The sequence below is a fragment of the Colius striatus genome, chromosome 17 (genome assembly GCF_028858725.1).
Source record: "Colius striatus isolate bColStr4 chromosome 17, bColStr4.1.hap1, whole genome shotgun sequence".
Lineage (NCBI taxonomy): Eukaryota > Metazoa > Chordata > Aves > Coliiformes > Coliidae > Colius > Colius striatus.
In genome coordinates this window covers 6,659,701-6,675,847 of record NC_084775.1, presented here as the reverse complement: position 1 = coordinate 6,675,847, position 16,147 = coordinate 6,659,701, and the positions used below count along the sequence as shown (strand labels likewise).

The following is a 16,147-nucleotide window of genomic DNA, read 5'->3' as shown; positions in this document are numbered from 1 at the left end:
ATGATCCTGAGTTTTGCAGGCTCCAACATGACAGTTCAATATTCAGGCTTCTGTGAAAAATGTTTCATTATATGTTTGTTGTGCTTCTTTTTGGTGTTTGGAAAGCCCACAATAAAGCATGCGCTAAACCAGTGCTGGAGCATTTCACGTTCCTACATTACTATCTAGTGTTGTTTAACCATCAAACTGACTGAACACTCAACATTTCATCTACAAAGCTTCTTTGTCCTAACTGTACTTGTTATTTACCAACTGGTAAATAACATCTTGCTATCATTTCTCATCACTCAGTAACTTTGCCATTAGGTGAATCCTTTCCTTAAGGGGTGGGTTACGCTTCTTCATAGTTTAAAATCTAAATAAGAGTTCATGGATGAAAACCTTTCTGGCCCTTTACCACATGTGGCTATTCAGGCTGAAAAAACACCATTGCTCCAACTACTGCTTTATTATACCTAAACCTACACTAAATGCTCCACATTTAAAAGCCCTGGTGTTATACCTTTGGCTGATAGACTGCTAGAACTGACCAAAAGTCTGATCAACCTAAAAAAGGTTTATTACTACTAAGATGTGCTTTTCTGTCACTTTAAAATCAATTATTAAAATTCTGTCTTGGATAAGTCATATGTACTGCCTCCAAATCCCAGATTTTATGAGATCCTGTATTTTCTGTCACTACATAGACGCTACTGCCAATAAACCTCTGTATGAGGTTTAACTCTGAACACTTAAAGAGACAGTGTTTGAAACTGGTCAGAGTGAAATAGTTGATCCTATTCTTGGGTGCCATTCTTTCTTCCTGCCACTAGATGCCGCTCTCCCTCCTGCCTAGAACTGAACCATTGCTTTTATTCCCTAAAGGCTCTCACCAGGCCATCAGCTGGTACACTTCAATTTTCCGATCTCTTTCAAGAGCAATGAGTAACAAAGACTTTGTCTGCATGAATTTTTACCCGTTTAAGTAAAATATCTGACAGTCATTTTGTACTCCCAAAACAAAAGCATTTAAAAGTTAGAGCTGCCTTGTAATCAGGTATTACCAGGCAAATCTCTACTTGACTACAGAGCTCTATTCTGTACAAATGTTTCTCAGCTAAGGGACAAAACAATGCAAGCTGAAACGCATTCAATCTTTCTAAGGCCTTGCAACAAAATTATTTCAGGAACCACATCAGAGCCACTGGCCACGTGCCTCAGCTCCTGCTCCCAAGTAAATGTCTGGCTTTGGCTTTTGAATGAGGAAAAGAAAAGCAGAATAAAACCTAAAATATTTTTGTAAAGAGAAATAGTGATTATCTTACAAGAGCAAGAAGGATTGCTTAGGGAAGCCAAGCTGACAGTGTCTTCAGACACTGAGCTTCAGCTGCATAAACAACTTAACTTGCCTTTTCTTGATAGTGGAACAATGCAAAATCCCCTCTATGAATATTTCCCTTGCTGTTAAAAGGAATCATGCTTTGGTTCTATTTGCTATGTTGTTTAGTCTTTGTACACAACAGAATAGCAGATATTTGAATTCTGTAAGTGGCACCATGCAAATACAGCTTCCCAGGACACAGTTGCCCAAGTTATGCAGGATCTTGCAGATCAGAGAGGGAACTAAGGCACAGAGAGGTAAGATGAGTGTATAGTAAACATGGATTTCATAATAAGTCCCAATAGTTTCTTGTATGGTGGCAAGCTACCTGGTAGCTCTTAATATTTGGACACTCAAAAGACAGAACATGCTTTAAAAAACCCACCTAAACACTAAATCAATCATCCAGTCTCCAAGATGCACAGGGAGCACACTATTATTAAGTCTGTAATTACATATTCTCCTACCTTAAAAACAACTTGAAAAAAGCATTATCAGATGTGATTTTATTCTCAATTCACTGGTTTTCATTCCCATCCCAATTACTGTAGGGACTGGAAAAGTAAAAACAACTTGATTTCTTTCCCCTAGAAAGGTTCTGCAAAGCCCAGTCTGACCTGAAGTCAGACATATGGAAAACAAGAGCTCTACTTCAGTTGTTCTTAAATTATCATTTCTCTCACAAGAGAAACTTGTAACACTTACTCTCCAAATCAGATATGATGAGGTTGTCATGAAGCTTCACAGCACGATGCTGCTCTACCTCATCCTCCAATTCAAAGATAGTTTCTTTCATGTCACTTCTCTCAGTCTCCTTTTCATCTAGTTCTGTCCGAAGTTTTTCTAGAGTCACGTTGAGATCTTCAATTTGTTTCTTGGCTTCTTCTTGGAACACTCTGTATTCATCTTCAACCTGAAAAAGAATATATCATTGTAACTAAATAGCTTGCATTTTAAAACACAGTTTTAGTTTTGTAACTAGCATAATTAGAACATATTTCTGTAATCATAAAAGAGTAAGCCTTTAGAAATGTATTCTAGTGTAACAATTTTCCTGAGGCACTTAGAGTCTTCTATTCCCATGCTGAAAGTATAAGCACTTCCTGGCTATCTTGTATTAAGGTGAAGTACAATACCATAATACCAACACTGTGATGTCATGAACAGCTGATCCAATTTAACATCTAGCTGCCATTTAAAACTAAAGTGTGCATTCAGTAAATTAAAGTTAATTTGGAAAAATCTCATCAACTTCAAAATCAGTTTTTTCTTGGCTGAAGAAAGAACACGTTTCTGCTGGCTTTACTGTTAGTTTATTCTAAGTTAATGGAACCAACTTGAGTAAGCTGAAACTTCAAGAATTCTCCCAACACCTGTGAAAGATTCTGTAAGTCATCAACAGCTGGATTATCATTTCAAACTGACTCCCACTACTTTCTCATTGACATCTCTCATCCACCAGTTTGGCACTAGCTCCCTGAAACTCTTGCAGCTGGCATGCAACTTAAGCACAATATCCATACAGTACCTTAAACAGTTTAAGTTTGGCCCATGAAATAAGATGCAGTGTTTAAACACCAACATTTTGAAGTAGTAACAGGACAGTCACCCTCACTTATAGCCATATAATTTTAGAAGGGGATCCTGTCCTTTTCATAAAGGTTAAGAGAAAGTAATATGCAATAACCTCACAATTAATCCTTTACTTTTAAAAGTTTTTACTTTTAAATCTATAGTGACCAACAGTAAGTCAATGGTGTATCCAAGATGTTAAAATACAAGTTAGTTTAAACACTACCTTAGCAATGGCATCTTGCAATCGATTGGCATCATTGCGAGTGTGTGCCAGCTCTTCCTGCAGACTACTGGCCAAAGTCTCTGCTTTTTCTTTATCCAGTCTGACACTCTCCAGCAAATCTTGTATATCTGATTTATCTCCAGAGTTATGTATAGAATACAACTCGGCCACTTTCTGCTTTTCGTGCTCTAACTGAGCTTTCAGCCTGTTCATCTCTATCTGGTCACTGGCTACTGTGGCTTTGTACTCCTCTAAGGTAGATGCTATGGCTGTTTTGCTTTTCTGCTCTGACTCAATAATCCGTTCCATGTGGTGATTTCGTTCTTTTAATGCCCCTATCATCTCTTGGGCCTCCTTGTTGTCTTGTTCTGCCATTTTCAAAGTGTTACTCAAATGCTGCTGAACACCCAACAGCTGCTCTCGCTCAAACCGAGCGTTCTCTGCAAGGTCCATGTAACGTTGCTCTAACTCCATGTAGCGACCACTTTTCATATCTTCATCAATGACATATGAAATATGGTGTTCATCTAAAAGGGACCGAAAATACTCGATCTGACGGCTGAAGTGTTCCAACTTGTCACTTTGCTGGCACAAAGATTCCATAAGGATTACTTTCTCCTCTCCGAGTCTTTCATTCTCACTGTTTAGCTCTTGTGTTATTTGCTGTAAATCTGCAAGCTCTTGAAGTGTGGCTTGGAGCTCTTCAGCTGTACTGTGCTGATTCTCTTCCATCTGATGTATCCGTTCTGTCAGACAAGCTACGGACACTTCACTTGCATTGCCACTGCTTCCCTTCCTAGATCTTTCTATACTTGGTACGCCTTCAGACTCTGAAGATGATGGAGCATCTAGGGCATCATCACTTGATGTCAGCGGCTGATAAACTTCACTGCACTCACTGTCTAAATTATCCATGGAATTGCTATGTTGGTTGTCCATCAAAGTGTTTTCATCCTGACTTAACAAGTCTTCCATCGATCCAGGAGCAGAACCTTCCACAGAAGATGTCAGAGTGCCACCACCGTCACTGTGGTTGCCAGCTGTAATCTCCGGACTCAAAGACTGATAGTCAAAGAGTTTTTCAGAGTTGTCCAGCCTTTGTTCCAAAGAAAAGCCTAATGCATTTAATCTGTCTTTTAACATTCGATTCTCATTCTTCAGTTGGTTTAGCTCTTCTCGGATGGCAGTGTTTTGTTCCTGTAACTGTAGCAACGTAGACTCTACATCAGTTGGCTGATGGACAACAATGGCCTCTTTTTCTTCAGATTTTTCATCACCTTCAAACTGATCTTCGTTCAGTCCGAGCTGAGCACGCATGTCCCTTAGTTCATTCCTCAGGTGCAAGATTTCCACATCTTTAGTTTTTGCTAACGTCAAAAGGTCGTTCACCTTTGCTTCCAATGCTGCTTTGTCACTGATTTGATTGTCTGATTTGGATTTGCTCATGCGAATGTCGGCCTCCGGGTTGGCGCGGCTGCGGGAGCGCTTTGCCAGGACCGTGTCGTTGGTGCCCTGGCCGCTCAGAGGCAGCTTCTTGCTCTGGCTTAAACGAGAACGGTCGCGTATTCTTTCCCTAGAAGAGCTTGACTCTTTATTGCCAGCTGAGGTGCTCCGCTTAGTTGTGGAACTCGTACCTGCAAGGTTTTTGAAAGTCAGGAACATGAATTTCAAATACAGTATCTGTAACAGGAGACTGTCTGTCCTGCGTCAGCAAGAGAGGGGCTGATTTGCTGAATCACACCGGTAAAAACATTTCATAAAGTACGTTTCGAGTACACATTTATACAACCTCAGTCATAAATCAGTGCAGTTATAATTTAATTGAGATTTGCTTTACCAACTGCTATGCTTTGCCAGTATTCTGAAAATAAGTTAGACATTAAAGTTTAATGTTTGCAAATTTCTTTGTTTCTGTCTTCAACAGCTTTTGACAAATTGTGCCAAAACCTGCAGCAGTGCTCTTCCTGCAGGTTCAAATGTGCTTCTCTCTTCGGTAGATTTGAATGCAATCTTTTAAGTGATGAATTGCGTATTATGATTACCCAAAATGAAAGTTATTTAATCTCATTTCATAAGGACAAAGATGGATTATTACTATTTATTTCCAGATGCTTTACAGCTTTGCAAGCATTACTGAATCCAAAACATAGCAAAGGAGGACAAGAAATTTTTCCATCCATACTGATAACACACTAAATAATTTCACTTTTCTGAACAGTTTCTGAAAGCTCTTTTATCTTAGTTCTATGAAGCAATACACAATGTCCAAACTGTTGACTGCAACAAGTGGTTACATCTTAAAGATTTAGCCAAATCAGATTTTACTGAACTCTATGATTCTCTAGAATTAGTTACATTATCTAGTTTTATATAGAAGTTGCATAATCAGTACTTAAAAATACTAAAAGGAACATCCCCCTAAAAAGGCAATTACATTAGTATGAACAGCAAAAGAGCACAGGTGTCTGATTTGAACATGACCTTACTGACCACTTCATTAGGCAGCCTGGATCTTCAATACAAAATAGGAAAATACAAAGCCACCCAACAATCAGCTTTAAAGATCAATATATACCTGCAATAGTTTTGGGTTTATTCTCCAGACTGTTCATGGTCGTCCCTGAAGCTGAAGATGCTGTTGATACACAAGTGCTCTTCTTTGCCTTGACACCATTGGTTATTGTCACTCCACTGCCACCAGCCATCCCTGCTAAGAGGTCATCATTGCTCTTAGTCTGAAAGAAAGGGAATGAGAGGCTTTAAGACAGCTGGCTGAGAAGTCTGCATAGCCAGTAACTGTATTTTCAGATGGATAATACATTTGAAGTCTCAACCAGCATCTCAGCTAAAAGGAAATGCTTTGGAATTAACAAGTTGCTTTACATCATGACTCTCAAATTCTGCAGGTTTATAACTTCTAGCTCCTATACATATTCATGTTAAGAACTATATGCCAGACTTTAAGATTCTATATATTAAGAATGAATTAAAATTGGAAAAAAAAAGATGCCTCTTCTCTCCTTTCTATATATTTTCTTTTTCAAGTGCAAATTTCAGAACAGTTAGGAATACTGACCACGAAATCATGAAGGGGCACGGATGGGATTTGTGGTGTTTACAAAGAACAGCTGTAAATCAAAAGGGACCTTGGGAGCAGAGCATATTTGTTCTGTGTGGAGTTGTTAGAAACACAAGATATTTTACAGATAGAATCAGGCATTTCTAAGGGCAAACGCTCTAAGACAAGAATGTTTTTATTGGCTCATGCAGGAAACAATATAGCCTTGTAAAAAGGATTATAAAAGGCTGGAAGAAGACACATGACTCTCCAGCTCTAGCTTGACGTGCATCTAAACTGGCTTTCCTGCTATGAAAAAGCTGCTGCTGTTCTATTCCCCTCTCCTCCGTGTGCAGACAACACTGTGCTGCGTAAACTAAAGCCTTTTCAAAGCGCCCTCTCCTCCCAGGAGCCAGGTCAGTTCCTTGATCTGCTGTATCACACCACTGTGCAGAACAACCAAAGCACCAATGGGAAAATTAAAACGTTGGAAGGCTACAAAACCAGCAAAGGCCACACTACTGCGGGGGGGGGGGAAGAAAGAACTGAGAACAAACTACTAGTGTATATTAACCTGTAATTTGATCAGATTTCATAGCTAATCTAAATTCATTTTGTGCACACAGGAGTAGAGGAGGAGGGAAACAACCTTGGGATGCAACTATCCCCTAAAACAAGGTATTAGAAAAAGGCCCAGAACAGTGATTTTTCTATTGTGCTACTGAATCTGCCGATCAGTCTGCAAACATGATAGTTCAAATGGGCTATCAGCTGTCAGCGGTTTTACCCTGTTGAAAGAGTGGGGAAATTAGATTAAGCTTTTAGGCACTTATAGTACAAGTACATATAATCAAGCCAAATAGGTCAAGATGTGACTCAGCTTGAAGAGGAAAAAAAAAAGCTAAGTAAAATACACACTTTCTGACATTAGTCATCTCCAGTCTTCACTGAACAATGGAATTTAAGACAAGTCATTCTTCTGCTGACTTCCCCATAAACTATTTCCAGCCTAGGTTGGAAAGCATTGCCTCCTCTGCAGCCAATTAGTAAACAGTTTCTCAACGCTGTAATGCTACACTCTTGGCAAAGAAAACTATTTAGCAAAGCTTTGGAAAAATGACAAACCAGCAGCATTCTGTTCTTAATGCTCCACGATAGCAAACATTCTTGACTTGAAAAATCAAAGTATGTTTGTAGCATATACTTTTAATGGAAGCAAAAATCAACGTAATATGTTTATTAAACAGCTTCTTCCTCAAGGAAGAGCAGTTCTTCCCACTTACTGAGAACTGTGCAATCCTGCATAGAATGCTGCTTAGCATCAAACCCCCTACATTAAAATATGAAAAATAATACATCATAATTAGAAATGCTCACCCAGACTGACTTTGATTTTCTGTATTAAAAACCACTTTATAATTACCCAATTCATATTCCATATTCCCTTATCTCTTTCTTTCAGTGCAGTGAAACTTGAATTATCTCTTCTACAATTCATTTCATCTTAGTTTTTCAACAGGTATATCCTATTTACTGCATCTCATTCAAATCCCTTTATATATAAATATAATTATTACTACCTGGAAACTTTTTTTTAATGGTTGCTTTTGCTGCATTTGAGTTCTTCAAACATCAAACGTCACAACAATCTATAATTAAGGTACTGCATTTTGCAAACAGAATACTGAAGCCTACACACATGAACATGGAAAACACATTCTGATTTTTAATATTCAAATACTGGTGTCCAAGTTCTGGCTTTTCAAGGACATTGGATTTTGCAATTCCTTTGTATGAAGTACAGCTGCTGACTGACTACAGTTTTGAGCACAATCATAAGCTCATTAGCTAAAAAAAAAGTTTTAAAATGAGCTTAAAAGTAAGGACATGTTATTGGCAGAGTATTTTTTGACAGATGAAAAACTAGAATAGTTGGTGGTTAGCCTTCTGCTGAACTAACATGTAGGGGCTGGTGGTGGGGGCTGAATATTTACAAAAGTCCTGGGCAGAATAAGAGCCAAAAACCTACAAAGTAGTAAGCAGCGGACAGCATTCTGAAGGAGACAGACAAACCACCTCTGGAACAGTGTTCAGCTGTACACAAGGGTGGGTCTCAGTTTCTTCCTCTGCTCATTGTCCACACACTTTGAAAACGCCAGAAAAAAAAGCCAAATCTGTAGAACAATGCATAGGGAAAGCAGCCCACCCAAGGCCGAACACCAGCCTAGGCTTATGTTATGAAGGCTATAGGAAAAAAATGTATTACAAAGTCATTTTTAATTTTGCAATACTATTACTGACTGATCAAATATAAAACAATACAAAAATTATCCTAAAAATAATACAACTTGTTGTTGATACTTCTTTCATGCCAGTAATTATAAATGTGAGCTGTTGGTATCGATATGTCAAAAAAACACAAACAACTAACTTGGTTGTGCAAGTATGGAACACTCAACAAACGTCAGATTCGTCATTAAGTCACACAGCTGGCACAACAGCAGCAAAAGACAAGTAAGATATCCAACTGTATGAGTAAGCTTGGCTGTAACAAAGTTGAGGTAAGTCTTAGTAATCCAGAGAAAAATTTTCACTGTGCCTCAAACATACGATTGTCATAAATTCTAATCCTACACCCAAACATAGCCAGAAGTGTTACTAATGTAAGTGAAATTGTGAAAGCATACTGGATCTAATTACTTCAGTGTCAGTTCATCCTCCTTTATCTGAGAGGTATGACATAAGAGAAATGGTAAGGATGGACTTTTGTTTCCATATTCTTTGAGATGCATCTAGAAATATAAAATAAGTAGTGTCTACAAGCATCAAAAAACTAGTTGAAGTTAGGAAAACTGCAAGAGACTTTCTGTGACTGAAGAAAGCGGGGCACTGGGAGAAAATCCAGCTGAGACCACGCTCACAAGTTCATCACCAAAATATATTAACCATTCTTCCATTAAAGAAAAGCAAGAAGAGAATAAGAGAACATTTCTTTTCTCTTCAAGAATCCTGCATAGCTAATACAGAGAGACCTCAACCCTTCCTACTTCTTTAATTTCAAGTCCTTATTTGCCAGTTATTTAAACGGCTCATCTGGCTTCCTGTAGGTGACAGCAGCTCAGGTCCCAGTTGCAGACACCAGCCCTTTCCTTTGTTCTGTTCATTTGCTCCAGGGCAGCTTTGCAGTCTGGGCTGAAGAAAGGCAAAAGGAGGTGGGTCCAGCTATGTTTCCATGTCAGAAGAGAAAAGCAGACCAGACAGGCTCATACAATCCATTCAACCCAGATGTGTTCGCTCTCAGATGAAAACTCCACACCTTGGTACACCCTGTTTTTTCTTAGTTGTTGAAAACCACATGCTCCTAAACCTACTGCCCTGATGTGCAGAGAAAAGAGAAAACCTCTACCTTTGAACTTGTTCTAGGAGCAAGAACCAACATGTGAAGGTTCAGCTCAAGCAGTATTCCACAAAAAGCAAAGGCCAAAACAGCTAGAAGAATGCATCTGCACTGACCCAACACAGATCACGGACACCAAAAGTCTCTCAGATACCTCATTGGTGCTTTTTTTGGAATCAGTCAATAACATATCAAATCTCATTAGGCACTGACACACATTTCAAGCATAATACATAACACAACTAATAACATTCACCAGAATGCAACTTACACTCTGCTCCATTTGCAGGCCAGTCAAGTTCTGCACAGCAAATTGGTTTCTATCACATCACACACTGCAATATGAAAAACGCAACGCAAATGCCACGCGAGGTCCTATCACTCTGCCAGTACCGGGCAACCATCCACATTCCCTCCAGTTACCTGTATAACAAACCTCCAGTCTAAGATGCATTACAGACAGGACTTAGAATTCTGTTCTTTTTCAAGAGTAGAAATTGTAAAAATGACAAAGAATCAGAACATTCTGTTGGCTGTCACCTTCAAAAGAGATGCTGCTGTCCCGGTTTTGGAGAGTTTTGTTACTGCAGACACCGAGGAGCCGTTTTCTGGTTTGGCCTTTTCAGTTGATTGAGTTTTATTTACTCCAGGCACTTTGGGCGCTGAGCCAACACTCCTGCTTGCTTTCTTCATTCTGGGCTGTCTGTTTATGATGCATTTACAAACAAATCTGAAAGCAGAAAGAAAAGATTTTAAATCTAAAATACAAATGAAAAGCAATGTCTTTTTTTATATATTTATCATGCTCTGTTTAAGACCAGAAGCCCAGGATGGCAGTGAAGACCACAAACTAGAGCAAAACAGAACACATGTGACTCACCAATGGTTTTTTGCTTTTTTGAAAAAGGAATTTTTACCAAGAACTGAGCACTTTCTACAGCTCCACTCCAATTTTTTTTTCCAGCTCTCTTTCCACAAATGGCACTGAACTGAGGATATTTTGTAAGTGGCCAATGCTGCCAAGTTCATTCGTTAGCTAGCAAAAGAAAGGCTTCTTAGGGCAGCAATGTTCTTTATTTTTGACTGTGGGAAGGAAAATAATGTGGGAGTATTCAGGCAACAGTCTGACTGCCAACAACACTGGATCTGAGAAAAGATTACCACCAGCTTGGTAACTGAAGGATGGAGACAGCAACAGCAGTTGCAGATAAAGTATTTTATAAACAACTAAAAGAAGTTGAAAGTTTCCCTGAAACCATTATTAAAGTGTTAATAAGCATACAGGATTTTACAAAATGTAATAGTCAGATGATTATGAGGATTATCTCTGAGAAGAAACCAGTAGTACCCGACCACGTTGCACTGTCTAGAGTCAGAACACTTCAGCACCTTTACCTTGCCTTCAGGTTTTCTCAAACAGCAGACAACTGTCAATACTGTCATTCCAATCATAAGCAAATAAACAAGACCCTGAAAAACAAAGCTGACTTCACACAAACCATGAGCAGCTGCAGCAGACCCAAACACTGTAATTATCACAAGAACTGCTAATTCTGGATGACAACCTAAGAAAGGGGAGACTAGCCAACAGCTGTAATCTGAAGCATGGACCAACAGAAAGACTAGGCACATAGGAATCTTCTTCCCTCTTGCAAGAGTGGAATAGTTGGTGGCTGTTTCTTCATCTCCCCTGACTCAGAAGATATAGGATGGGAGATTAAGAGCAGGAAACTTCCACTGTCCTTTCAGCCTTACAGATTCTGTCTGGAAGTAAGAGATCAGGTTGATCTGAGCCCAGTATCCTGCAGCTGATGAGAAACATGAACTACATCTAGCTGTTTCCATCTCTTAAAAAGTGAAGAATTTTAAAGGCACAAAAAGCAGACTAGGGACTGAGTGCATAGGACATCTGACAAAAACACAGTGATCAGGAATACTAATTCAATTAATCTAACAAAATTAACACCACACACTTACACACACTTCTTCCCCCTGATCAGCACCTCACCTGCACATGGTGTATTTCAAATCTAACTTTGATCAGTCGTAATACTCCAGGAGTTTTGCCTCCTCAGACCCTAAGTGCTGGTAACAGAAGCAACAGGAAGTTTCATTTTAAGACACTAAAATCATATTTGTTTGTATCTTCCAGATTCCCTTTAGCTCTGAAAGCTGGCATGAACAGACACAGAAAACTTTGTTTGCTGTTGCAGTTTCATCATCAGAATGTCAAAAATGCACCAGTCCTGCCATACAGCTACTAGCAATCAGAACGCCCTCACAGGAGAACCGAGAGATAATTTGCAGAGACACTCCTAAGAAAACCAAAATCCGAACCAGCAAAGTCCCACGAAGATAATATGTTTGCTATACACACGTAATTTTAAGTGGTACAAGTGCCTGCTAGATTCCAGAAGCAGATGCTAGTGTTTACAGGTAAGATCAAGTTGCCACACTTGCCTTTTTCATGTTCCTGAGTCAAACATCTATTTGTGCTTTTGATCTTTTACACTCAAAACTCAAACTGAAAAGACCAAAGAGGACCCAGTTGTAAACTGTAGACCTGGCAGCATTACTACTGAATTATACTTGTCATGTTCTAAAAAAGTTGCCCGTATCATGCTTGAGAAATAATTGCATTTCAGCACACAGCCTGTGGTGAAGCTGACGGTATTCAAAGTTACCTCAAAGAAAAACCTATACTCTTGCAGCAAATGCAGTAAATCAGAACCATGGCTTTTTGACAGCTCACAGAGCTAGTCAACCAGTGCTACAATGAACATTGAGGTACTGGCAATGATATGACTGTCATACATTTGGGCAGAGCTTGACAGCCCTGTCTGGCAATCCAGATAAAGCAGTAGCTCTGGCTGGCCTACAGACATCCTGCAAGGGTCATTTGCAATACACATTTATCAAGTCTACAGAGCACATCCATCAAGTCTGACACATCTTACATCATGTCACACACTGCATACATGATCTTTGCATGCACAGTAAAAGGTCAGTGCATCTGGGATCTGCGTATTATAGCCAATAATACAGTAACATAACCCACTGGATGTGTAACTTGAAAAAGAAATACAGGCTAACGTTAGCTTTTACAGTACAAAACATGAACACTCTACAAATATATCACAGAGGACATCAGTGACAAAAGATTATGTGTTGTCAAATGCTTCACATCCACAATTCTATGGTTTTAGAATTGTTCCTGAAAACACACAACTGTAGTTGCTTCAGGAACAGCAACTGCATAGCAAAGTGATGTAAATGAGGAAAACTAAACAGAGTAAGCTAAGTATGATCCTCATGCTTCATCACAGCATTACTCTAAATTAGTCATACATTTGACATTGAAAAACACTATTTGTGATTTACTAAAACTCAGACGTAGAGTCACCTTTCCAGGAACTTCAAAGGTACTTAGAGGAGTGGGAAGAGTAGATACCACTGTTCCCATTTGTCTTCCAGAGAAACCAAGCTCTAGTAGTTTCTTGCTGAAAGAAGATTGTCTATTTATGGTTTAAAAACTGACAAAAAGATATAAATAAATCCAAAATAAAGTCAAGACATTGATTAGCATTACAGGTTCTAAAAGCAGCTGCTCACTCTGACTCTTAAAGTGAATTTATGGTTTCTCAGTGCCAATTTCTCCTCTCCCACCTTCTCCAGGAAGGAAGATGATGGAGTTTCAGCACTCAAAACAAGACATCAACATCGTCGAATTGTAAGTGGAAAATGCCCTACTTCTGCTTCTCAAAAGGCAAATATCACAGATAAGGACTACCTTTATGCTCCTCAAGAACACCAGATTCCTCAGGAAGACACTGGGAACCAACAATAAATTTGCCTTTGCCCAACACTAAATTATAAGTTGAGAAAATGTATCTTGGTAGCCAAATGAAGCTTTCTGAAGATTAACACTGAGCACTAATAATCCAAACAACAGCTAAAATATTATTTCACTACTGTTTTAAAAGGAAAACACTGCATAAAAAACCTGAAGTTACTTAAGATTTCCTTTCTGTTCACACACATCTCCTCCTACCTCAAAGAAGTAAAAAAAGAATCAGGAAAAAAAACAAAAAAAAAAGAGAGAGGAAAAATTTAACACCAAAAAGCTTCAGTGGAATTAACAGTTGCAACCACACAAGACAGTCAAGAGTGACTTTTGGAGGTCTCTCATATCATGCTAGTAAACAAAATACTCATCTACCAGGCACAAGATGTTACTGGAAAACATTTGATAATGCTACCAGTACAGTATCAATTATGAAATTAATCAGGATGGAAAAAAGCCAAAACAAGCCCAAAATATCAGATAGAAAGACTGCATTCCTAAACTCAAATGTAACTCTTTGCTCTAACCTGTACCCTTTCCCAGACGTCTCTCTCTCCACAGCACACATAGCACAGGAAACAAAAGGGAATCTTGTTCGGGAGCGGGCTCTCCTTGCTCTGGAGGCATGTGAAACCAGTCCTGTGCTTTATACCAACTGCAAACACAACTCCATAAATAATAATTTAAAAGAGCTTTGCCCAATAGCATGGCTCTGCTCTTTACTGTAAACTGATATGATACATCCACCCTGCCAACATGAAATGCTTTCAGCGTTACTCTTACGTACTCTTTAGGAACCTGAAAACTGAAGCGAGGTGGTGGTGACGGCGTATGATTTCTTGCAAAGATTATTTTAATCTCACTCATTACTGAATATGCTTATTTATGCTAATATTGCTGTCACAGAAAGGCTCAATTACAAGAATGAAAAAAAATGGTCTCCTGTGCCTCTAAGGTGAGAGAGGATTAAGCAAAGAAGGTGCCTTTTGCCTTTAGTTAAAAATACAAAGGTACTAAGAGTCACTGAGCAGTTTTACCTATTAAAAAATAGTGAATTATTAAGAAAATGATAAATAATCTTAGAATTACCTTTTAAGAGTCCCACAAAAATAAGAACAACTGATCCCTCAAATGTTTCAGGACTGCACAGGGTTATCACATCAAAACCCAAATTATGGAGGAAAAAAAGAAACATTCACATCCAAGAGCAATGGAGCCGGTATACTTTTGCTTTTGATAGATTTAGGCTGACAACTTTTGCCCAAATAATTAGGGAATGACATTTCAGAGCCACTTACGCTGTCTCAAAAGCAGACCTGTGAAGAAAAGATTACAAAATATATCCTCTTCAACTCCCTGTGTAACAGATTCAGAACTTCCCCAGGTCTCTGCAGGCAAGCACAGCACAGTCACCAACAACTCAGCGCCTGGGGTGTGAAATACACTACATGCTAGGAGACAGAATTCTCTACATTTATAGTTTCCACAGCTCAAATTTTCAGCCTGAATGCTGCACAAGACTCTAAAACAATGTCTCTTGCTTAATAAATCCAAACCCATAATCCATTAACCACTGGATTCCATAAGCCAAGAGCAAGAAGTGCATTTGTGTTATTGCCTGGGATGAAGACATCGGTTTTTGCAGACTTGGAAATTTGCTGATGCTAGAGGGTTACTTATAGCAAGGATAACAAGGAAGTGCATGAAGACTCTTAGGAGACTAAGTGGAGAATAGAAACAGCCAATAGAAGTAAATGTAAGTAAACACAAAGCAATTTATCCATTGGGGCAACCTGAGCTTCATATATATTTGTGTTCTCAACTCATCTATACTGCTCAGACTGCATCTATACTGCTTCAGTGTTTTGATTCACAGCTCCATTAAACTATGCATAGAGTGTATGGAATAGGGCAAGAAAAATCACAGTCATTCCAGGAATTACTAAAGAAAGGAATACAGAACAAATCATAAAACCCCAAATATTATACTCAACAAATCATTTTTCCCTCATCTTCCTACACTTTAATTAGTATGTGCAGTTCTGGTCTCTCAAGCTCAAAAAAACCATTCTATTAGACCTGAAAAAAGTTCAACAGGGAGCAAAAATAAGATCAAAAGTATATAATAGCTCCCATGAGACATCTTAGAGCGAATACGACCAAAGCTGATCAAATCTTAAACAGCATCAAGAAGGCAGACTGGAACCAGCTGTTAATAATCTCTTCCAGTACTAAAACTGGGGACCAATGGATAAAGTTAAGGGCAAGTTCAAATAAGGAAAATAAGCCGTATTTTTAAGCAGAGTGAAGGAATGCTGTGGCTGCACAAAGCTGCAGAGTGGAAGCGGAGACTGGACATGCGCAGGGCAGAGAAACTCCCTAATGGATGTTAAATAGCTGAGCACAAAGGGCTCAGAAACCCCTCTGAGTCAAAATTAATTGCAGGGTGGGAAAGCAGTCAGGGTGTGAGGGAAAAGCTTGGTTTGATTTTTTTCCTGAGGCATGTGCTCACAGCCATGGCTGGACCCAGAGCACCAGGTGGGATGGATCCCTGCTCCAGTCAGGACGGTGTCTGCTATGTTCTTATGCCTTGAGGAAAATACACAGATGTCAGTGATTTACGGGTGCTGCAATTCTGGAACTGCTGCAGGTAGTTATTTAGAGAGGAAAGACTTTCCTATTACTCTGTA

General features: G+C 39.1%; 1 protein-coding gene across 1 annotated transcript in view; it reads right to left on the bottom strand.

Moving 5' to 3' along the window:
- The window catches only part of SPECC1L (sperm antigen with calponin homology and coiled-coil domains 1 like), a 61,619-nt gene that overhangs the window by 38,264 nt on the left and 7,208 nt on the right, over nt 1-16,147 (bottom strand). The window contains exons 2-5 of the mRNA XM_062009633.1: nt 10,154-10,343; nt 5,734-5,893; nt 3,159-4,792; nt 2,066-2,273 (exon numbers count right to left, since the gene is read on the bottom strand). Coding sequence (XP_061865617.1) covers nt 2,066-2,273; nt 3,159-4,792; nt 5,734-5,893; nt 10,154-10,306 — 2,155 coding nt within the window. The 5' untranslated portion in view covers nt 10,307-10,343. The remainder of the gene's footprint in view (nt 1-2,065; nt 2,274-3,158; nt 4,793-5,733; nt 5,894-10,153; nt 10,344-16,147) is intronic.